Source organism: Puma concolor, chromosome B4, assembly GCF_028749965.1.
Source record: "Puma concolor isolate L17-30 chromosome B4, mPumCon1.1.hap2, whole genome shotgun sequence".
NCBI lineage: Eukaryota > Metazoa > Chordata > Mammalia > Carnivora > Felidae > Puma > Puma concolor.
In genome coordinates this window covers 81,403,247-81,429,080 of record NC_141673.1, presented here as the reverse complement: position 1 = coordinate 81,429,080, position 25,834 = coordinate 81,403,247, and the positions used below count along the sequence as shown (strand labels likewise).

Below are 25,834 nucleotides of genomic sequence, written 5' to 3'. Positions count from 1 at the left end.
TTTATTGTTTAGGAGTTGTCAGTTATTTGAAGGTTAAAACTTAGTTTGGTCTCCTTTGTTTAAACCATGCTTGATTTATTATATCAGAGAAAAATAAAGTGGGTAGTTTACCTCAGAGTAAAATTATATTTCATTGTTACAGTCAGTGGATCTATTCTTTTCAGTATTAAATATTTACAATGTTAACCAATTATTCTAATTTAATTGGTTATTAGGTTTCTTTCTTTTTGCATCCAATTGTAGAAATATGGAAGGTCTCTGTCCTTGGTCATATAAACCATGCTCATTTTTCATAGTTTATAGGTAATAATTACTATATTTTGCGTCACTTAGCTTCCATGGCAGATTGTCTCAATTGACTGCTTTTTGGCTGACAACTCAATGCGGAATCCAAATTGAAATTCTGGCTCCTTTTCTCAGTAATAATTTTGCTGTGACCTGGACACTTAAGGGAGAGAAAACTCTTCACTCTTACCTACAAACTCAGCATTCAGTAATTGACTGTCCTTTACTTTTAAAACTGTTTAGTAGGAAGGCTTGTTAATTTAAAACACCAGCTTTAGGAATTCTCTATTAGAGTTGATTGCCAGTAAATCCACCTGGTAGATTATTCAAGAATATAGATGAATCCTATTTCTTTAGATTGATCTCGATTAGCTTTTGTGCTAATTAATGAAAAAGATTTGGTGTTGATACTTTTAAAGTAAAATATATTTTTTCTTACATACACGAGCAAATTTGTGGTGAGTTAGTTTAGAGTTCTTAGGTATAAAGCTCACAAGTGAAAATGTGATGAAGGATATACAAAATAAAAATTTCATTGGCACGAGATATATTTTAATAAGGAAGGAAGGTTTTTACTTAAAAATAATGCAGCCTGAGTACTGGGGGTGGTGAGTAGTGGTTGTGGTGGTAGCAATGAAGACTGAAAAGCAGTTGAGTAATTTGGAGGGTATATCACAGAGAATATGCTTGTAGAATTTGGAAGGCTTGATTGCAATTAGCATTTTTACTTTTTAGATATTCTAAAATAAATTTGCCTTTTTTTCCTAGGCTGCAGAGATTTTTGATGGTGGAAATGGTGAAACCCAAACTACGTCTCCTGCTATTCCTTGGGCTGCTTTTCCTACAGGTACTACTATGCAGTAAGAGAGGTTTTTCTTTTTTCTTTCTTTTTTTTTTTTTTTTAGTTTAACATTTTTTGCCTTTTCTTTGAAAGCCTTTTTACTTTGCACTTGGCCTTCTTTGATCTGAAAAATGGAATGACCCAGATTTAATTTAGGTTTTTCTCTTAACAGATTATAAATTGCATAACAAATTCTGCAGTGTGGCTTGAGGCATGAATCCAAAAATGATATCATGAACATTAAATGAAATTAAAGTATAATTTACATTTCCTAACTCATCTTAGTTTTAGGAAAATGAGGTACCAAATAATATTTTTAGACTGCCTGGTTAATTAATTAGAAAGACTCCTTATTCTTATATTCTAAAAATATTCTAAAATAATTTTACATCTTCACCAGTATTTAAATTTAGAAGTGTTTTTGTTTTTTTTTTTTAGGAAGGTCATTCATAAGTATTAAAAATAAAAATTTAGCCATCCAAGATATCAAATGCAAAAATAAATTCTAGTGTTTAGAGATATTTTATGGAAGACCTAATGTTCACTATTAATATAATTCATGTATAAATAATATTTTGAATTTTCTAGACTTTTTGCTCTGCCAAATCATTGTAAAATTGGAGGTAGAAGATAAAAGGATCCTTCTTTAACAGCTCTGTTTAGTCTTAGATTATTAGAGTTATTCATCCTAAAATATTTTTCTAGTGCTTATTATGCATTAAGTACTAGGGGAATGTGTCCTTTACTTCAAGAGAAGATAGGCACATACGTACTTGTAATATGAAGCAGATTTGTGATTTGGGAAGAATGATGATTTCGTCATCCATTCATTTAGCAAATGTTTATTTTAGGCCTCATATGAGTCAAGTACTGTCCTAGAAGGTCAGTATATATTATCGACCTGGGCTTTGAAGGATATTTATGATTTCAATAGGCAGAGAGGGGAGAATGGGGAAAGATTTTGAAGAGAGAAGAATAAATGAAACAAAGGTGTAAACATGGGAAAGTATGACCTAGTTAGGATGCTCATTCTTGTTTGAGGGCTTTATGTTTGTTGTTTCCTTTGCCTGGAATTTCTCACCTTGTTCCCCATTGGCACACTCTCCTGCTCCCTTACTATACTAACTCCTCTGTTTTTTATGTGTTGTCTTTTGCTTTAATATCTCTTTTTCTGGGAGGCCTTCCCAGAGAACCTTCCCACACCTATGTACACCTATTTTTTGACTTACATTTTAGGTTGTAAGTTTTGTGATGTTAGGTGCTACGTCTGTTTGTCCTGTTGTTATGTCTTAAATGTCGAACACAGTGCCAAGCTTATAGCTGGCCCTAAATAAATATTCATAGAATAATTAAAGAAAAACATGAACGAATAGCTGAATGAATGATGACTAGGGTGACAGTGGAAATCAATAGGAAGAATTGGAATAATGATATTTATATAACAGTTTAGGATTTTCAGTGTGTTGTCACTTTTTTGCTTATTGTAAGGTAGATAGGCCAAGCTTCAGTATACCTCTTGTACAAAATGATGGTTTATAAAATTTTGGAGTTTGATACAGATATATATGTTTAGGAATGAAGTCTAGTCTTTCAGATTATATTTCCATTCTTTTTCAATAACTCTTTTGTGGAAAAAAACCCCCATCATCAGGGCTGTCTGGGTGACTGGATGTGAGGGAGAAGGAGGAGTCAAAATTGATATTTGAGATTTTAAGCCTTGGTTCTGAAAGAATGGTATTTCCTTGAACAGAAATAGAGACTTTTATTAAAAAGTTAATTTGGGACGGTTTGAAGCCTAATGAATTTGTCCTAGACGTGTATTTAAGGTACCTAGAGTTCAGGAGAAAGGTTAGGGCTGGAGTTCTTGGTTTGGGAGTTTCTTCATGGATATGATAGTTGAAGTTGTAGGTGATAACTGGAGGAAACAGTATGTAAAGAGAATAGGGTTAAGTAGAGAAATTTAGATGTCCTTAGTTGGGGAACAGGAGGAAGAAAAGGACAGAAGGTCGAGAGAGAAGGAGAGTATGGGCTAGGCATCAGGAGTAGAACATTTCAAAGAAGGGATGGTCACTGGTATCAAAGGCTATATGTAGCCAGGTCAATGAGATTGGAGACTGAGAAAAACCTCACAGTCAGAGGCGGCTTTTAAAGAAATGGTTTCAGTAGATTAGAAGTTGAAGACAAATTGTACTTCTTTACTATGTGTGAAAGCAAGAACAGAATCCATTTTGCTATAATTATTGTGGCAGTGTAATAAAGAATTGTATATTGTGGGCAGATTATCTAATTCCTGTTCTCCAAGAGTGAATGTTATATGTCCCATCTATGTATCTATATATCTGTAGGTCAAGTCCTCAAAGCCTAATTAGAATTAAAGAACAATTCCATGGGGCGCCTGGGTGGCGCAGTCGGTTAAGCGTCCGACTTCAGTCAGGTCACGATCTCGCGGTCCGTGGGTTCGAGCCCCGCGTCAGGCTCTGGGCTGATGGCTCAGAGCCTGGAGCCTGTTTCCGATTCTGTGTCTCCCTCTCTCTCTGCCCCTCCCCCGTTCATGCTCTGTCTCTCTCTGTCCCCCAAAAAATAAATAAACGTTGAAAAAAAAATTAAAAAAAAAATAAAGAACAATTCCTTTAGTGTGCACATGCATACACACACGCACTTGCGTGCACACACACACACACACACACACACACACACACACACACACACAGTTTCTCCCTTACTCCCTTAAAAAGTCAGATCTGAAGTCTTTCTGAATTTCCTTGGTGACTTGCAGAAGTGGAGGTAAAGAAACCTGGCCACAAGCTAAAGTTAAGACATGGCAGATGTTTGCTCAGCCAAAATAATCTTTCTCTTTTGTTGAAGATGGTTTCTCTTCCTCTGCTTGGTGGTATTGTATTGTTTGCCTCTGATTCAGGTATCCGAAGTTGTTTAGACAAGAGTGATCTGAACATCCTAATTAGTATAACAATTTAATCATTTCCACACCAAAGTCCAGAGAAATAGGAAGCTTTAAGAGATCTAAGGTAGATTCTTTTCAGTTTTAGAAAAGACTAATATTCTCCTTTTGTCTGCTTTTCTACCTATATCCTAGCAGTCTGTAATCTATATGAAAGATCTTTTTAAAAGAGATGAATATTAACCAAGTTTTACCACATCTTAAAATCCAAGAAGATTACTCAGAAACATTTGGTTTAAGTTTTTAAAGTACTTGGGGGAGAATAGAAAATTTCCTTTTCGAGATTAGGATAAAAGATTTTAAGCAAAGAATGTAGTAGGCTTAGTGTGACTAATGATTATCTTGCTTTAGGGCTGGCAGTTAGTTGGAGGATGATTTCATAATAGCAACTGGGATAATTAATTTATCATGTAAACAGTGTCTGTTTATAGCTTACAATACTGTTAATGAATCGAGGTACCTCAAAACATGCATCTCACTGTACTATTAGGATCATTTACACAGTGGGACTTTTTAATGCTAGTTTCTGTGCAGAGCTGATGATGATATTAAAAAGTTGCCATTGAGAATAAAGGAAATTCACATGTTAATTTTGTATACAAACTGTTTCCTGTAAGCCTGTATCTCATGGCATTTAACCATGTATAGCATTTAACCTGTAAAACGTGTCTCCACACTTCCATCATCATGGGAGTTGGAGAATGTAAGTAAGAGACAAGTGAATATGAGGTTATCAATCTCCTTTTCTTTCTGCCTTTACTGTCAGTACAAGGGTGATAATTATTACTTTATTTTAGTGAAAGATACTCAATGAAAACAGTTGCCTTTATCAAGCATATTCCTCTCTATTTCATGGCCTTTCCTTCTAGCTTTATCTTCCATGGTTATTCTTTTTGAAGCCTGTAGCCAAACTTTGATCTGCATTTTGTTTCTGGATGATGTCTATTATCACTTTGCCATTGCTCTGATTTTCATACCTTCCCTCATCTCCTATCTGCTTACTTGAGTCTCACTTTTCTTTCAAAATAAGGCATAGAGCTTTTACTGAATCTATATTTCATAACTCTTCTTTCTTCTGAGCTATTATATCAGTTTTTTTTTCTGCACCACTTGCTTGGGACTTAGGTCATGCCAGTTGGTATTTTTTTTTTAATTGTGGTAAAATGACACAAAATTTACCATGTAACTGTTTTTAAGTGTATAGTTTAGTATCATTAAGTATGTCCACATTGGTGTGCAGCCAATCTCTAGAACATTTTCATCTTGTAAAACTGAAACTCTAAAGCCCTTAAACAAAACCACCCATTTGCCCCTCCCCCAAACCCCTGGCAGCTACCATTCTACTTTCTGTCAACTCTAGGTAACTCATGTAAATAGAATCATAGTGTATTTGTCTTTTTGTGACTGGCTTATTTTACTTAGCATAATGTTCACAGGGTTCATCCATGTTGTAGCATGTGTTAGAATTTCCTTCCTTTTAAAGCCTGACTAATATTCCACTATGTGTACAGACCACATTTTGTTTATCTATTAATACATTGATGGACACTTGGGTTGCTTTCTTTGACTGTAAATAATGCTGCTATGAATATGGGTGTACTAATTTATATGAAAAAATGTATTATCATTATGACTGCTACCTTTACATGTCTACTTTAGACTAAACTTTGGTAGGTAGAGACTATTTAAACCTTTATGAATTCTAAATACTTAGTATAGTATTTTACCTTTATAGTAAATAATGCTCGGTAATTATTTCTTGATGATCAGTAGAACACATTTGCTTTCAAAAGTAACTCTTTTCAAAAAAGTTTTTATTTTAATTCCAGTTAATTAACATATGGTATTGTATTAGTTTCAGGTATACAATATAGCGATACAACAAGTAACTCTTTTTAAGTGTTTTTACTTCTTTGGAGGTAATTAAATAGTCTTTCAACCACAGGGTAGAGGAAGCAAACCTAAACTTGCCTTAAAAAATACAGTAATCTTGGAAATCTTAGATAATTACTCAAATATGGCAAAGAAGGTATACTCTACGGTTCAGTGAACTTTCATGGTCATTACTAATACAGACAAGTGACTTGGAAATAATGATTAACAAGAGTAGTCACAGATTTGCAGAAAAAGAGAATCGCTATTTTGCTGTTTTTTTGTTTTTGTTTTTTTTTCCCTGATTTCTTGTCTGGTCTTACTGTGTGTTAGCAGGTAACAGTCGAGAACAATAGAAGTTAGACTAAATTTTAGTTAACAAATATTAGGGTCTAGACGTAATAATAGTATCCAGTTTTCTTTTTTTCTTATTTATGTTTCTAAACATTTTTCCAAAGGAAAATCATTCCAGATTCTGCATAGTATATAAGATCAGAAAGTTTTTGAGTTATAAACTCACAGAACTGTATTTTGTAGAATAAGAGTTTTTCTAAGGCAAGGAAATCTTGTTTTTTGAAATCATCTTCAACTATCTTTTACAAATTTGTATAAGACTGGTAGTGCTCTACTTTTTTAGAAATTTGTTTTCCTAATGTTTATTTATTTTTGAGAGGGAGAGAGAGAGCGGGAGAGAGAGACAGCCCAGTGAGGGAGGGGCAGAGAGAGAGGGAGACGCAGAATCTGAAGCAGGCTCCAGGCTCTACACTGTCAGCACAGAGCCCTACGCAAGGCTCAAACTCACGAACTATGAGATCATGACCTGAGCTGAAGTCAGACATTTAACCGACTGAGCCACCCAGGTGCTCCGGTAGTGCTTTACAGAATATGGACATACATATATAGATGGATATTCTAATTTCTTCTCTTTTCCTCATTTTTACCTTTCAATGCAATTTGTCCTCTCTACCCATACCTTTCTGAAGGAAGGACTTTCTTTTTATTTGACCTTACAAGTTCTAAGAACATTAGACTGTTAGTCTTAGTTTGGGTTCAGTATGTTTTCTGATTACTTTCCAATTGCAGCAGATCCAAAGTTTCAGAATCCATGGGATTTATTTAAATTAATTCTTTAGTTTTTTTGTTTGTTCATTCGTTCACTAATTCACTCATTTATCAAATGTTTGAAAGTCGGCTGTGTATCAGACACTGAGTGCTGTGTGCTGTAGACCTCATTCCATTTTCAGTGATCCCATATGGAAATTGTCAGCTCAAATCACTGATATCTCATGAAATGCATTGTTAATATTGATAAGTGCTTTTATCAATAACTTTAGCTTCAAATATTTGATACAGGTTTCATGAAAAGAATATTCGGTCAGAAAGTATTGTCATGTTGCCATTGTGTACAATGTGGGTGGTGCTGTTTTAGAGGCAAATGACTGTTCACTTTTTACTTTTAACTTTAGAAATATAAATTGTCTAGAAGGCGAGGTGGGAGGCAAAACCTTGAATACTGTCCTTTCCAATATGTTTCTAAGTTCCTTGTAGCACTACACAGAACCACATTAGAATGCATTGACCATCAAAGGGAAAAACAAGCGGTCTAGATAGATACTTTAATCCAAATTAGCTCCTTCAAAACAGCTTATATAGAGGGCAAACTAAACTGTCTGTCACAAGCCGACCCTTTAGAAGGAGTAATGGGAATTGGACCAGCAGATGTTGAACCAAATAACTTAGATGTGGTTCACTTTGCATCTGGAGCTATTTGCATACAAAGCCAACAGGAAAGTTCAAACATTTTTCTCAAGACATTGGCAGAGAGAAACCTGGAAGACAGATGCCTTTTTGATTTCATGGTTCAGTTTTTCCATTCTCCATTCTCCTGGCCAGGAAAACCTAGGACAACAAATCGGTCATTTTATTAATATCCCATTACTCTTCTTGCTAACCCTGTTTTTCCAGTAGAATCTGTGTTACACATCTACAAGAGCTCAGAACCTGAGTCCACACATTTTTGTTTGAGAAAACATTGTTGTGATTTTTTTCTTCAGAATAATCTGTGGTTTGTACATAGTCATTGTAAACATTAACTGAATTCATTGGTCTGATCTATATTTTAGGTTAAATTTGAAAGTGACTTATATTCAAATACCTGTATTATAATAGGCAGTATGGGTGATGTTTAAAAATTTCCCATCCGTTCAACTTTGTATCCAATTAGACATTTTTTGCCAGGATGTAAGCTGCATTTCCATGGTAGTATAATAATTTTGTAGTATCTTTATACAGATTACTTGAATGGATGATTACCAGATACCTTCCTTTTGCTACTTTCTTTAAATTTTTCTTACTTCCCAGATTATTAACTCATTTTTTTCTTATTCTGGAGCCAGTTTTTATAAATGATAACTAAGATGATAGTTTCTATGAAGCTATGAGTTATTGCTATACATGTAATATTAGTTTTCATGCAGGCTTTCAGTAATTTCTGGAAGTTCCTATCTTTATTAATACATATAGTATGGACTATATCAGTGATATTTGTTATGACCTTGAAGATTGGGTTTATAGTGTGGTTTAGAGTCAAATAACTCTGACTGTGAAGTTAGGAGTACCGGCTTTGCCTTCAACTAACTGTGTAACTTCTCTGAAACTCAATTATTTAATCTATAAATCAAAGAACTAGATGGTACCTAAGTATTCTTCCAGATTTTGAGTTCCAAGTTTATTTTTTCATTTTTTTCTGTAATATGAGAAGCTTCCACTAGGTGAATCATGGTGCCTGGTTTTAACTTCATGGTCCTAGTGACACAGCGCTAATCTAATAAATTACATTTACTCTATAAATAGTTATAAACATGGAACAAAAATATGAATATGAAATACTATCATACATAAGAGAAACTTGTTTTTTTCTATGTATTTTAATTATTGTCAGCTACTATTTAAACTGAATCTTACAATATTTTATAGAACAATCTTTATGTGTTCTAATTCTGAACTTGCTTTTTAAAGACAGTGGTTTGATTTTTAGGATATTACAGAGTACATTAAAATTCTTAAAAATAGAGCTTTATAGGGATTTTCTTGTATTAATGAGAAATGAAGTTTGGCAGCAAATCTTGTTTCTTTAAGATGAAGATAGTACTCTGACTCTTTATCATCATAATCCTGAATTAGCCAAAAAAATTTATTTTCATTAAAAAATTTTTTTTTAATGTTTTTATGTTATTTTTGAGACAGAGAGAGACAGAGCATGAGCAGGGGAGGGGCAGAGAGAGAGCGAGACACAGAATCCAAAGCAGGCTTCAGGCTCTGAGCTGTCAGCACAGAGCCTGATGCAGGGCACGAACTCATGGGGCGTGAGCTCATGACCCGAGCTGAAGTCAGACGCTTAACCGACTGAGCCACCAAGGCGCCCCAGCCAAAAAAAAAATTTTTAAGCCCTTTTTGGCTCAATGGCTCAGTAAGAGTAGGAATCATTGCTTAGTGATTTTATGCCAGTTTATAAATTTCTGTTTAGCTGTCTTTCTGACTTATGTTTCTTTGGTCTCAGAAAATACACTTTTTATTGTTTTTGACAGTCAGGCATATACACACATATGTAGTAGTATAAAAGCATGAAAGAAATGGGATATGAAATTAAAATTCTACAGTGAAAGTTTCTTTTCTATCCTGGTCCTATAGTCCCACTCCCTTGATATAACTTGTTTTACATTTTCTTTTGTAGCCCTCCAGATATTGTACAGGGGAACAAAAACATGAATGCCACTTCCTTTTCTTTTTACAAAGATGACATTATACTGTTTATTCACACTAACACCTCTTGCTTGTTTCTCAATAGTAACTTGGAGATCTTTTTACAGGAGTACTTACAGATCTTCCTATTTCATTTTAAGAGTTGCACAGCACTCTTTTGCATGGGTGTGCCGGCATTCATGTAACTAGTTATTTTCCTCTCAGTTTCCTGATGTTCTTGCAATGAATATTTTTTTCCCCTTGACTTTTCCTATTGTTTTGTTTTTGTCGTTCTCTTCTCATTTAACATTTTAGTGAGACTTGTTTTATAGAAGTATCCATTTATTGAGGTGTTTGGAAGCTTGCAAGTTGATTTCCCATATTCAGGATTGTTTTTGGAGAGAGATCTTGATACAAATTCAGAAAAAGGGATGCAGTGAATATTCTTGTATGTATTCTGTTTTAAAATGGGTGATAGTTTATATTGTTTCTGTGATTTAATGGAAAGGTTATTTAAAATTAGCACATAGTTCACTACTAATATAAGCAATTAGCATACTTGTTTTTTTAACTCTAAATAATGTCAAATTTTATATTTATATGGTCACACATGAATACACATTTGCCATGTTGAAGGTGATGTTAATTTTATGAGTCCTTTGAAAATGAAATCTTTAGATGGTCATGGAAAAATTAATGGTAGCATGGTAGGTTGAAATGCTCTTTAGATGTCACATTCTATTTTTATGTGTAAAATGTTAGAACTTGTTTATAATATCTCCAAACTAGAAACAACTTAAATGTCAATCAAAAGTAGAGGCTTAATATTTAGGGGTATATTTATATAACAGAACACTATACACCTGGAAAATTAATGAGCTCCAGTTACATATAACAACATGGAAGAATCTCACAATCGTGTATACTGCCCTTAGAGTATCTTTAAGGGATCAGTCAGAGGTCTCAACTGACAAACTTTTCTATAATTTCTGATCCTAGTTCTGGGATCTTTGAAGTCTAGATGATCGGCTTCCTTTTGGAACAAGAATTTTGGAATTCTTGTTCTTCCTGAGAATGGGGGCTACGTGTTTTAGTTAGGAAGCCAAGTTGAGAACTCGTTCAGAGTGAGCCCCATGTCTGAATCTTCGAAGGGCAGTAATCATCATCCTGTTCACTCTAGGCTGGCATGGGATAGGGAGCAGGGAGTAGACCTTAGATATGGGTGCTGTGGATGAATAGTACAGTGTGAGACTAGAGTAAATTTCAGTTTGGCCTAAAGTCTCTGGTATGGAGATGAGAGGCCAAGGCCAGATCTAAAGCTAACAGAACTGCTTGTGTCACTGTCTCCTTCTCTCCTGCTTTCCCTTTACCCCTGAGATTCTTGTTTTAGACTCCTAGGCCTAACTGTAGCTAGAAACAATAAGTTCTTCTATTTTGGGAAATCTCAAGTGACCAGATCAGATGGCTGGGGCCTGCAGGAACATGAGACTGACAGGACAGTAGAACCAGCATAACCAAAGGCTCTGACCTGCGCTGTGCACACTTAGTTTGATGTCTCTGGACACCAGTGGTGTCTCTAATGAACATTGTTGTTGCTCCTGAGGATTTCAAAGCAGCTTGCATTGATTTGCTCAGCCAGGTTGAGTTTTCTGGCACTTCCCTCTTTGTTTTGAGGGTTGGGTATCTGATGGTCTCAAACAGTGTGTCTGTCCTACTCTCGATGCTATTTTCTGCAGACACTGCTTTCCTAGTGTTTCCTCTTTGGGGAGTGCCATGATTTCATGAGATTTTTGAGTCTTCTGATCCTTTTCTCCTCCTGTTTCCTCTTGGTGGTTCTTTATTCCATGACCCATCCATCAGCAAATTCTGTAGGTTACTTTTCTTTTTTTAACCATTCCCTTAACATTGTGTGAGCATGCATCAATTAAAACATAAGGACATTTTTGCCGACAGAATTGTTCATTTGTCTAGTAAATAAACATTTTTGAACTTATCAACCCATTATGTTCCTAAAGGAACAATATTAAAGTATTTTAGATTCTTGGTCTTATAATCTAAATACAAGTACTTTGCTTTGGTGGAAATATATTTGATAAAATTTGTGAATTTTATTTCTCCTGAATTTTTAAAGATGGACAGGCCTCTCCTTGTTTATGATCCTGTTTGAAGTTAAGGTGTGAGACTATTTACTTCTACCATATTTTCATTCATTTTTTTTCCTATTCAATAAGTATTTATTGTGTACCAAATACATGGGAAACAATGGAAAACAAACAAAATAGAAAACGCTGTGACTATTCAATTAACATTTGTTAGGTGGAGTACAGATGAGTTGTAGTTCAACAGCAGACCACCAGAAAATTGAAATAGAGAAGTTTTTCAAATATTAACATTCAAGGCTATAAGTTCCCCTCTGATTATTACTTTAGGTACATTTTGCCAATTTTGTTGTTTAAAAAGTCCTTCAATGTTAAATGTTTTCAAATATTCAGAAAGAACTGATGTTTTAATTAATATTAATTAATTAATTTTTATTTTAGAGAGAAAGAGTGTGTGCTGGGGGGAGAGGGGCAGAGGGAGAGAGAGAATTTTAAGCAGGCTCTACACTCAGCATGGAGCCTGACATGAGGCTCAATCCTATGACCCTGGGATCATGACTTGAGCCGAAATCTAGTCAAACGCTCAGCCGACTGCACCACCCAGGCACTCCTGATCCTTTAGGTATTTTAAAAGTATTTATTAATTTCCAAGCATGGGGGGTTTTCTAATTATTTTTATTGTTGTTATTTCTTAACTTGATTGCCTTATGGCTAGAGAAAGTAGTTTAATAAAAATTATTTATAATTTATGAGACTTTCTCTGGAACACAGTGCTGTCTGAGGATGAGCAGCATTGACATCCCCTGGGAGCTTATTAAAAACATAGGCTCAGGCTCTGCTCTTCACCTGCCATTCCAGAATCTGCATTTTAGCAAGATCCCCAGGTGATGCTTAATGTACATGAATACTTGGGAAGCCTTGCTGCACTAGACCTGTCTAGATACTAGATTTGACAGTTGCAGAATGCACATATTTTATATAAAAATTAAATTATACAAGTATTATAATCTCTTATGATGGTGGATTTTATACACTTTTTGAAGTTGTGTAACTTTGTGCTTTGTCTCAAGATTATGTTACTAGGTGCATTCATATTTTCAGTATCTTTCTGGTGTATTGAGCTTTTATCATTATGTAGCGATCTTTTTATATATCTCTGGGTTTTTTTTTTTGTCCCTCAAACCTACTTTGTTTGATTATAAACATAACAGCTTTATTTTGATTAAAATTCAACTGGTATTTCTTTTTCTATTCTTCTGTTTTTCAACATTGCATTCTTGTGTTTTTTTATATATGTTATTCATAAAGAGCTTAAAGCTAGATTTTTGTTTACCCAGTCTGACAGTCCTAGTTTTTGAATTGGAATATTTGTCCATATATGTTTTAATGTAATTACTGACGTACATATGTAGTTCTTTTTTCTACCGTTGTAGTTTTGGCTTTCTATGTGTAAGGCCATTTTATGTTTCTTCATTTTCTTTTTTAGCTTTTTTGAATTGATTTTCCTATTCCCTTTTTCTCCTGCTCAACCAGTTTGGAAATTATGTACTCTGCTTTGCTTCTTTTGGTGGTTTCCCTAGAAATTTTAACAAGCATTCTTAACTTGCTAAAGCCTGAAGCAAATTAGTGTCTTTATCCTCCTCTTGAAAAACATAAGGACTGTGGAATCTGAACTTCAATAATTTTCTCTCTGGTAATTATGCTATTGTTGGCAAGTATTTTTTACATATCTATTCCCCAGAATCTGCATATATATCAATATATAATATATATTTAACTCTACAAGGCATTGTTACTATTATTATTGTTTATTCAAAGTATATTAGATATACCTGCATATTTACCATTTTTTTCTTTATTTCTCCTTGCAACTTAGACTCTGCATCACAAGTCACTTTCCTTCTGCTTAAAGTTCATCTTTGAACTTGAGAATTTTCCACAGGGGGGACACTGGCGAATTCTCAGTATATACTTGCTTGGAAATGCTTGTGCTTGTTCTTATTGGTTAGTTTCACCTAGATAGTTCTAGATTGACAGTCATTCTTTTCCCCCTGCACAATATGATTATTGCCCCTCTGTCTTCTGATTTCCATAGTTTTTTTTTGAGAAATTAATTGGGTCCATTAAGTTTTGCTTCTTTGAAGTTAATCGGTATTTTCTTCATGGCTACCTTTATGATTTACTCTTTTGTAATTGGTGTTCTGTAGGTTGGCTGTGGTATAGCAGGTAGGGATATGTTTTATTTGCCTTGCTTAGGTTGTGTTGGGCTTTTTGAATGTATTGAGTTGAATCTGTGGATTCAAGAAGCCCTGTGATCTATAGATTCAAGAAGCCTTACAAATCACTTATGGAAAATTATATCATTTCTAGGAAACTCTCAGCCATTATCTCTTCAAATATTTGTTTTGCTTCATTCTCTCTCCCCTCTTCTTTTGGAACTCTAAAATTAGATAAATGGCAGTTTTCTTCTTTTACCCTATCTCCATGTCTGTTAACCTCTTCTTCACATTCTGATATGCTACAGTCTGAGCAATTACACATATATCTTTCATTGCACTAATTCTTTCTTCATCATTGTCTAAGCTGATGTGAAACCTATACATGAGCTTATAATTTCTTTTTCTTTCTCTTTTTCTCTCCCACTCTCTTCTTCCTGTCCTTCTCTTCTTCCCTTCTTTCCTTCCCCTTTTCCTTTCCGGTTTTTCCTTTTTGATCTTCTCTCCTCCTCCCCCTCCCTCTCCCTCCATCTTCTGTCCTCTCCTTTCCCTGATTCATTGCCTTATTAGATACAGGCTACTTTCTTTCTTGAGTTCTAGGATGGCTATATTATTTTTAGTTCACTCTTACCAGGAGAATATAGTCCTTTGAGGTCCCAAATTTGTGGGGGAGGTCCCTTGAGTGGGGTCCTGAACTTTTACTTTTGTCCACTGTGTCTTTAAGGTCTTGAAAAACAAAGCTAAGTTTTACAAGCTTGACAAATGTCTTCAAGGCAAAAAATTGCTTATATCTTTTTGTTACATAATTTACTTAATTACTAAATTAATAGTTACGTAATTTTTGCCTGAGTGTTTCTATTTTGCAAGATCCACGGTTAAGTTGATATTTTAAAAATATTACTCTATACTTCTAATTGCTTTCTATGGATGGGTTAGCCAGGTATGTAGTCTCTCATACTTTTTGAAATAGAAGTCCTAGGATTTTTATTTTTAAATTAAAAAAACTCTTTACCTATAGAACCTACTTCTTTGGTGACTGGTTTTCTTTAATTTCATTTAAGCTAAAAAAAAAAATACTGACATGAAAAATTAAGCTTATAGACTCTTGTTTGCTAGATTCTGATAATTAGTATATGTCTACTGCCAATACATTGTGTATTTTAATTTATTTCAGAGTCTTATACCATCACTAATTTATTTGCTATGGCTTAATTAAATATGATGATGTCAAATGTGCTTATATTAAAAGTCTTTTTTTTCTGTAGCACCTGGGTGGCTGAGTTGGTTGAGCATCTGACCTTGGCTCAGGTCATGATCTCATGGTTTGGGAGTTTGAGCCCCACCTTGGGCTCTCTGCTGTCAGCGCAGGTCTTGCTTCGGATTCTCTGACTCCTCTCTCCGCTCCTCCCCAGCTTACGTGGGCTCTCTCTCTCTAAAAAATGAATAAACATTTTTAAAAAAAGTCTTTTTGGGGTGCCTGGGTGGCTTGGCTGAGCATCAAACTCTTGATTTTGGTTCAGGTCATGATCTCATAGTTTCCTGGGTTCGAGCCCTGTGTCAGCCTCTGGTTTGAGAGTGTGGAGTCAGCTTGAGATTCATTCTGTCTCTCTCTCTCTCTCTCTCTCTCTGCCCCTCCCCTGCTCACACTCTCTCTGTCTCTCTCAAAATAAATAAATAAACTTAAAAAAAGTCTTTTTTTCCTTATATCCATGAAATATGTAAATTATAAATTTATATCCCTTGATTATCTTTAAGAATATTGTTATCTTTACACTAACTGAATATTACATATATATTATATATATAATTCTTACAAGTTTTGATTTACATTTTTTTAGAAAGAAAAGGCATTGTTGGTCATGATAGTGTTTAGAGTTTAAACCTGATATCATTTTGGATTCATTGGGTGTAAACCAAAGAAGTATATTTATTTCCTAGGCTCTTTTACGGTTAAAGTGAACTAAATAGACAATCATACTTCACGTGTATAATAAAAATAATTAGTTGTCTTTTTTCTCTTGATGGGAAGGATATGAATTACATGAATTGTTTACTTCTGGAAAGTAGTTCACATTTTTATGTTTCTTTTGTACAAGTGTATAGTTCTGGGTGTAGCCCATGAAGTGGTAAACAGCTGGGTTTGACAGATAAGTTGTAATTTTTGCCTTATTCAGAGTGCTGAGTCAGTCTTAGGTTTTTGAGTCTGGATTAGTCTCTCAGTTTCTTGGGGAAACTGAATTTTAAAGTTTTCATAGAAGCACAGTGTTTTTGTATGTCTGGAAGTATAGATGTTTAACTGGTTTGATTTAGTTGTAAAAGGGCTTCATTGTTTTGTTTATTGCAAATATTAAGACTTCTTTGTAGACTCCCCAAAAAAATCTAATGTGACAGGATCCATATTGTAAACTTTTCTGTGTTTGTTGAAATTTATGTAAGTATATTTTATGGGTTAATATATAGCTATTACATGTATAATTTAGAGAAATTTCAGTTAAATATTTTTTTAATGTTTATTCATTTTTGAGAGGCAGAGAGAGAGAGATCACAAGGCGGGGGGGGGGGGGGGGGGACGGGCAGAGAGAGAGGGAGACACAGAATCCAAAGTAAGCTCCAGGCTCTGAGCTGTCAGCACAGAGCCTGACATAGGGCTTGAACCCATGAACTATGAGATCATGACTTGAGCCAAAGTCAGACACCTAACCGACTGAGCCAGCCAGGCGCCCCAAGAAATTTCAGCTTTTTGATTTCAGATTTTTAATTTTATAATTACACTTTACTTACCTGCTAAGATTTATGGGAAATTAAATTTCAATGATTTGTTGTTAGTTTTCCTAAAGGCTAATTGAAGCTGTATTTCATTAGCCCATAGCTTATACTGATGTATTTACAGGTTTGTTAAAAAACATAAACATTTCTATGTAAAACCGACTAAGGTGAACATTAAAATTAATAAATGTTTTGGAAGTGAAAAGGTCTTATATTAAAACATGTTTTTATCAGAATAAAGTACAAACTCATGTTTTTGCTTATTTTATATTTTTTAATTATAATTTTTTTAATGTTTATTTATTTTTGAGAGAGAAAGAGAGACAGAGCGTGAGCAGCAAAGGGGCAGAGGGAGAGGGAGACACAGAATCTGAAGGAGGCTCCAGGCTCTGAGCTGTTAGCACAGAGCCCAATGTGGGACTCAAACTCACAAACTGTGAGATCACCTGAGCCAAAGTTGGATGCTTAACAGACTGAGCCACCCAGGTGCCCCTTTAAATTTTTTTGAGACAAAGCGCGATCGAACTGGGGAGGGGTAGAGGGAGAGAGAGAGAGAGACCTAAGCAGGCTCCATGTCCAGCATGGAGCTTACTGCAGGGCTCGATCTTAGGACCATGAGATCATGACCTGAGCTGAAACTAAGAGTCGGATGCTTAATCAACTGAACCACCCAGGTGCCCCCAAACTCATCTTTTTAAAAGTAATTCACATTTTAGAGATATATAAATACCTTATTATGATAAAGGGGAATTTCTAATATTCATCATGAGTTCTATAGATACTATATGCCAATTAAGTGAGATTTTTTAAATGGGGTTAGTTAATCATTTTTGGTATATCAAATGCTTTTTCTTGAAATGACATTGGCTTTGGTTATTCCAGTTGTTTCGCTCTAGGGGAAGCTGAATACAAGTATGTTGTTCAGTACTCTTGGTCTCATTCTTTTGCTTAGTGCATCAGCTTCCTCTTCTTCGTTTTCACTTCTGTCAAACTAGTTCAGATTTATAGAACATCTCACATGAATTATTGCAAATATTATCTTAACTGATTCCTTTTCTCCTAATTCATACTGTACATGGTTTCCAGAATAGTGTTTATATAGAGGAGTTCAAAACCCCTAAGCTCTTTTGTCTCATTTTCCAAATCCACTCTTATCCGCTAATGGCCTAACTATGTTGACTTGTTATCACTATTACCCTTGACATACCAGTGGTCCAGTAAAACTGAAATTACTTGCCTTTCCCAGCAGGTCTTTCTAGTGTGTCCCTAGATCTGTTTTTTCTTGTTTTGTTCTCGAGCTGGAATATTCTCCACTACATGTTCAAGTCACACCTTTCTTTCAAGGCTTGGTTTACATGTCTCTTTCTCCACTGAACTTCTTTAACCCCTTCAATTTCTGCCAGAGGAAATAACCTTTCTTTTCTATTAATTACTGTTTTGTTTTATCTATGGCATTTTATTCTGTTAGTTCGTCTTTTTTAGGTTGATGGTTATGCCAGCGCATACCCCTGTTTTTTTCTACATCTGTAATCCTTGCTTTTGGATTCTTCACTTTATTATCATCTTCTTTCTCCCTTCCTCTTAAAAGTTGTTTTCTAGGGTTCTGTCCTTGCTTCTCGTATTTTTTCACTGATGAAATCTTTTAATTGAGGGTATTTAGGTTTGTGCTTTTACTCTTGCCCTTCTTCAGAGCTTCAGACTTAAATTTTCAGCTGCTCTCTGGCTCTTTCTATCTGGCTGTTTTTCTTAGGTACCTTAAAGTCAACATATCTAAATCTTATCCTCCTTTTTACTGCTTTAAACCTACACTCTTCTAATATTTCTTTTCTCACTTAATAAAGTCAGCATTCAGTCAGGTGTACCAGCCAGAAAACGGTTATTTCTAAGTCTCTCTCTCTCTTTTAATTTCTTACAACTAGTTGACTAGGGCCTCTGTAATCACCATATTTCTTTTGGGCTTTTTACTTTTCAATTATGTTGCCGTTCCCTTAAACATATTCTGTGGTTTCGTGTCTCCATACCTTTTTTTTTTTTTTTGAGTGTAGTTGACCCATTGTTCATATGCTCTTCTCTTTGCCTAGAAAGTACCAGTAAGACTTATACAGACTTGGCTATGAATCCCAGCTTCACCATTAAGAGCTCTGTGATCTTGGCCAAGTTAATTAGCCTTTCCAGTACCTGTTTTCTTGTCTGTAAAATGGTTATAATACCTGTTAAGAAGAAGTATTCTCAAGATTAAGTGTGAATACACATATGCATATATACATGTATATTATATAATCTACATTGTATATCTCTACATTGATATATATGTAGATATCTAATCACACACACACACACACACATATATATATATATATATATATGATTAAAGGTGATAGTATATACTATTAAAGATTAAATGAGTATGCCTGAGATGGTGTTATTTAAGTATTTTCCCCTTTCTCTTGCTTTTTCTTTATCTCACAAGCTACATGTCCTATTTTAAGTCCATCTAGGGATCACATCCTTTGTGAAGACTTTCTTATAAAGATAAAGATAATCTTTTTCTTCTTTGCACTTAGACTTAATCTTCTACATCTTCTATTATTATAATTTGTTTACATGTATCTTCACTACAATGTGATCCTTAGGGTGGCAAACTGTCTTATCTTTTTATCCTCTTTTTAGAAACCTTCTAAATATGGCACGTATGAAACTCATCAACTTATATACAAAATTCTGTGTGTATGAGTGTATGGACCTTTCTGGACAGGAAAGTTCATAGCTCCTTTTAGACTCTCAGAGTTATCTGTTACTTAAAGAAGGTGAACACTTCCTGTGCCAGCACATGGTATGATACTTGCACTCTGGGGCACTCTTTTATCTAAATATATATTATATACATAAAATGTAGTTTTAAATCATTCCTGTTAGTCTAAAAAATTAGGCTTAGCCTAAAATATGTTACATCATATCTTTGTTTGTAAAGAGCCTATTTTTATCTACCTGCTATATCAGGGTTGTTCGGGAATATAAACAGAGGAAAATAAGTGCTTTGAAGACAGTAAATCTCCAAATATATTTAATTAAAAAAAAAACCATTGTCTCAGAAAACATTATGATATGAGCACATTGTCACCTTTAAAGTCAGAATGGCTAAAATTAACAATTCAGGAAACAACAGATGTTGGTGAGGATGCGGAGAAAGGGGAACGCTTTTGCACTCTTGGTGGGGATGCAAACTGGTACAGCCACTCTGGGGAACAGCATGGAAGTTCCTCAAAAAATTAAAAATAGAACTACCCTACCACCCAGCAATTGCACTACTAGGTATTTATCCAAATGGTACAAAAATGCTGACTCTTAGGGGAACGTGAACGCCAATGTTTATAGCAGCACTATCAACAATAGCCAAGTATGGGAAGAGCCCAACTGTCCATTGACAGATGTAGTGTAGATAGATAGGTAGATAGATAGATAATGGAATATTACTGGGTGATCAACAAGAATGAAATCTTTGCTGTTTGCAACAATGTGGATGGAACTAGAATGTATTATGCTAAGTGAAATAAGTCAGAGAAAGACAATACCATATGATTTCACTCATATGTGTAATTTAAGAAACAAAACAGATGAACATAGGGGAAGGGAAGGAAAAGTAAGGTAAAAACAGAGAGGGAGGCAAACCATTAGAGACTTTTAAATACAGAGAACAAACTGAGGGTTACTGGAGGGGAGGTGGGTGGGCAATGAGCTAAATGGGTGATGGGCATTAAGGAGGGCACTTGTTGGGATGAGTACTGGGTGCTATATATAAGTGATAAATCACAAATTCTATTCCTGAAACCATTATTACACTATTTGTTAACTAACTTGGATTTAAATTAAAAAAAAAAAAATCAGTGTACAGAACAGAAAGTATGTGACTCTTTTTTCTAGGATTTGGCCTATTTAAGTAAGAGTCTTGCTCTTATTTTTATAATACTGGAGGATCTTATAAAGTTTAATGTAATATTAGGGACAGAAAGAATTTTAGAGAGTTCAGAAAGCATTCTTTTTTTTTTAGGTCTTATGTGTGAAAACATTTTAAATAATTTTTCATGTTACTTACCCATTCTTCTGCTCTCTCAACTATTTCTAGTAGGTCCTTAACTTTTTCCTTGTACACATTTCTTGTTTGAAATTACCTACCTGCTGTGTGTTTTACGATTTAATCTATGCTGAAACACTACTTTCACATCCAGAAACTGGTTATAAAAACATTTTGTGTATAAGGTAATTATATTCTGTCTTATTCTAGATGTCATTTATGTTGGATGGGTAATAGATAATACAGAATTTTTTATTTTTTTAAAAAAAATTTTAATGTTTATGTTAGAGAGAGAGAGAGAGAGAGAGAGAGAGAGAGGGAATGAGCGGGGGAGGGGCAGAGAGAGAGGGAGACACAGAATCTGAAGCAGGCTCCAGGCTCTGAGCTATCAGCACAGAGCCCGACGCGGGGCTCGAACTCACGACCGTGAGATTGTGACCTGGGCCGAAGTCGGATGCTCAACCAACTGAGCCACCCAGGCGCCCCCAGAATTCTTTTTGTAATCCAGATGTCTGTAACAATTATGGTTGGGATGTTGGATTAGGAGAACATATAAATAGGTTAATGACTCCTACTTCTTTATGAGCATCTTTCTATTAAAAACAATTGCCAATTAATGATTGAAGAGTCACAAAACAAGATATTCTATGCATTATGGCTTTTTATTTAATCTGGGAGATTTGTACTATCCATTTTTCTGTGTTGTCTTTTTTCATTTATTCATTACTTTGTTCAAGAAAGGGTTTAAAGTATTGGGGTGTTTGCTGGCAGTGGTCTGTTTGGTTCAAATAAATTGGAAGACTTTTTAAAAAATATTTATTTATTTATTTATTTATTTATTTATTCATTCATTCATTCATTCATTCATTCAGAGACAGAGGCAGAGAGAGAGAGTGAAAGAGAATGTGTGCAAGCAAGGGGAGAGGCAGGGGGAGGGGCAGAGAGAGAGAGAGAGGAGAGAGAGAGAGAGAGAGAGAGAGAGAGAGAGAGAGAGAGAGAATCCCAAGCAGGCGCTGTGCTGTCAGCGTGCAGCCAAGCTTGAGCTTACAAAACTTTTGAGATCATGACCTGACCTGAAGTCAAGACTCAGATGCCTAACTGATTGAGCCACTCAGGTGCCCCAGGAAGGTTTTTATCCATTAAGCACTTGTGGGAATATTTGAGTATTATATATTGTGTGGACATGGTATTTGTATCATACATGGTTTACTCAGAGAAGCAGAACCAGTAGTAGATACATATCGAGAGATACATTGCAAGTATTGAAAGATAATTTTACACGATTGTGGGGACTGCTAGGCAAGTCTGAATCCATTGGGTAGGCCATCAGGAAGGGCAAGTTCAAACTGTTAGGCACAGTTTGAAGCTGCAGCCCAAAGTGGAATTTCCTCAAGTAAAAAAACCTCAGCTCTGCTTTTGAGGCCTTTCAATAATTGAATCAGGTCCACGCATATTATCTAGTATGATCTCCCTTACTGAAAGCCAATGGATTATAGGCTTTAATCATACAAAATACCTTCACAGCAACACCTGGATTAGTGATGCATTGAAAAACTGGTGACTGTAGTCCATCCAAGTTGACGCATCAGAAGACAATCACATTATTCTTACTTTCTTTTGTGTATGTCTGTGTATCTATTGTAAATTTTATGATAATCATTTAATTTCCCCTTAGTTCTGCCATTAGAAAATAGCTTTCAGTCAGGGTATTGTTTAGGAAGTAGCTAAAGTTGTAATTAAAGAAACTATTTTAACCTAATCTGTTAATCCTATTTCTGTTATTGCAGTTTTGTAAGTTTCTCAAAACTGCTGTCTAATGCTGCTGAAAGGACATACTTTAGTTTGACTTCTACCATAGGATCCTGAATTTAATGTCAAAAATGAGATAATCTGTATGTATAGAAAGGAGTTGTAAATCTTTTAATTGAAAGATAAATGTTAAGAGGTAGCAGGAGGCTTCGTAATATAATTTAAAGGTAAAAATGTATATGTAGCACAAGTAAGAGACAACTAAAACAATGAAAAATAACTATATTCAAAATATTTACAAAGAATAAAGTAAAGCCTTGCATGCTACCATTAGGTTGTTAAGTTTTTCTTACCTTTAATGGTTTTCATCATCCTGTTGATACCAAACAGTTTTTCTATTCCAAAATAAGTCTAAATAATATGATGTAAGGAGCATTCTGGAGTAGTGATGCTATTCGTCATAGAAGCTGAAATATATGAAAGAATGCAAGTTGTAGAATCATTGATAATTTTGCTAATCTTAACAAGATTATTCTGAATTGCCTATAACTCTAAAACTCCATTTTAGTTACAAAATATCATCTTTATTTTTTTATTTTTTACTTTTTATTTTTAAAAGTTTTTATTTTGGGGGAGAGTGCAAGCAGGTAAGGGGCAGATAGAGGGGGACGGAGGATCTGAAGCGAGCTGTGTGCTGACAGGCTGACAGCAGCGAGCCCGATTTGGGGCTCGAATTTACAAGTGGTGAGATGATGACCTGAGCCAAAATCAGACACTCAACTGACTGAAACACCCAGTTGCCCCTCATATTTATTTTATTGCCATTTTTGCTTTAGATTTTTAACTTTAAAATATACATGGCACATTGTTTCATGAAAATTAATGTTTATATATTGGCAACGATATGTCTTTCTAGGGTGAAATAAGCTCTTTTTGTTGTATCCTGGTGGGGGGAACACTTTAGAGGCACATTTGAATAATCTTTTTTACAAGTAGTCAAGCTGCATGTTATTGTTTCAATTGTTTGTTTCTTTCCAAGATTACTATTGTTAATAGATTTAAGTCTATAGTCTCTTTAGATTCATATAATCTTATAGGTTGCCCACTGTTTTCACTTGGATGTCTCTTAGAAGTTCTAAATTAACATGTCCTTCTCTAAAGATACATCTTTTGAGTTACACCTTCTGGTTCTCTGCCCCCTGGGAACATGATGAAGTGGAATGTCATCCTTGTTACCAGGCAACAGGATAAAAAATGACCCTGATAAATAAGTTATGTCTTGTCTAGGGGCTCTGTGAATGAGCTGTATGCACTTGGCTGGAAGGCATAGTTTCGGACTTTCCTGAGTACGTTAATTTTTGTAACTAAACATGTCTGTTTTGAGACCCTCGTAGCAATGCCCATTAGGTTGTTTCAAGAGATTCTCACTCTTACGGAGCTTGTGGCTGACTTCCAAGCCAAAATGGGCTTCACCCTTGCCTATGAGGACCTTGTCTACTTGCACATGAGCTGGGACTTGGGTTGAGGGCAGAGGCTAAGCCTTTTTATTGCTGCTGGAACTTTTCTTGTGAAAGAAACTTTTGATGTTGCTTGGATGCTATGTTTCTGTCCTATGTATTACAAATGAGTCTGATGCCCCTTTATGGTCCAGGATAGTTTTAAGAGTCCAAGTGTCTAGGTGGAAATAAAAGACCCTCATGTGGGTATTACAAAGTCCAGATCTGAACTCCTCCTTTTCTGCCCTTTTTTCCAGCAGCAGGCTTTTCCATTTTAATTGTTGAAAACTGCATCCTTTCATTCACTTAATCAAAATGCTGGAGTCATCCTTGATTCTTCTTTTTCCTCTTCTGCGCTACATCTGAATAATCAGGGAATCTTGTTGCCTATTCTTTCAAAATATATACAGTATTTTGTCAATTTTTAGAACTTCCACACTTACCATCCTGGTTTGGGTCACCATTATCTCTTGAGTGTTTTACTGAAAAAGCATACTAAACAGATCTTCTGCCCTTGCCCACAACAGTCTATTCTCAACATAGCTAATCCTTTAATACATAGGATCATCTCTATTAACAATTAAAGTGACTAATAGAAGTGCCCTAAAGGGTTTTGTTTTGTTTTGTTTTGTTTTGTTTTGGTGGTAGAAAATTTATTTCTGAGACATGTATTTCTCTCAAAATTTTAGGGTATTTTCTAGGCACATATTTGCTGTTATATGTGGAATACTAATAAGCTTTGCTTTCTTGGTAAAATTATACCACACTCATGATAGCTTTTGAGGATGCCTGATGCAAATTAGGTTTTCTGCACTCTTCTAACACTCCCTGTTTTTACCCTTTGTGATTATACCTTTTTGTACTTAATGTCTATCTATAGAAATAGCAATTATCAGTCAGTCTTTCTCCATCTCCACAAATATGGCCAAGCTTTACTTAGTTTTTTTGAATTGTGTAATCTGGGACAAAAGCACACTTTTATGCATGGTCAACAATGAGGATTAAATAAAAGTAGGTTTATTCTGAAATGATATGTTTATTTGTTTTTTTCTCTTCTCTTTTCTCTTTTCTTTTCTTTTCTTTTCTTTTCTTTTCTTTTCTTTTCTTTTCTTTTCTTTTCTTTTCTTTTCTTTTCTTCCTTTCTTTTGCCTGGACTTCATACTACTCCCTGTGAAATAGCAAATACTGTTTCTTCCTGTAAATAGCCTCTAATGAAGCAAAATTTTTAATCTCTGAAATATAACTCAGTTTTCATAAACTTGAAAAGTTTCATGGAATGTTCACCCAAATGGTATTATCTTATGGAGGTAGGGAAAGAACTGCTATTAGGAATCAGGAAAGGTCCATTATAATCTTAATCTGTTACTGTTTAGCAGGATAATTTAGGCAAGTCACTTGAATTTTTTTAGTTCTCATTAACTGTAAAATGTAAAATTTCTTATATATGCTGTCTTGGTTACAGGTACTAGGATGTTGTATCAACATGTGAATTTTGGCACACTTTCTTGAAAGAATCCTCAGATATGGGCACATCTTTTTTCATTAAATTTGCCTCTGTTCAAAGTTGGGAACTGGTTCTTGCTGAGTATATATACATAAATACATATATTTGTATATTAGGTTGTATATGTGTCAGTATATTGAGAGCAGATTCATTTTTCAGAGATAGACAAAGCATATTAAGCTTAAATATAGAACCAGAATGCCAATTTATTAATTTACAATGAGAAATTTCTCT

The 25,834-nt window shown here is 34.9% G+C and overlaps 1 protein-coding gene across 26 annotated transcripts in view; it reads left to right on the top strand.

The window, feature by feature from the left end:
- The window catches only part of CCDC91 (coiled-coil domain containing 91), a 362,057-nt gene that overhangs the window by 81,780 nt on the left and 254,443 nt on the right, over positions 1 to 25,834 (top strand). For 11 of the 26 annotated variants that reach the window (XM_086713753.1, XM_086713749.1, XM_086713750.1 and 8 more), the window contains one exon: positions 1,054 to 1,132. In XM_086713753.1, coding sequence (XP_086569879.1) covers positions 1,054 to 1,132 — 79 coding nt within the window. Of the gene's footprint in view, positions 1 to 333; positions 494 to 1,053; positions 1,146 to 25,834 lie in introns of all 26 variants that reach the window. The other 15 variants (XM_086713739.1, XM_086713742.1, XM_086713744.1 and 12 more) reach the window with 2 other exon arrangements.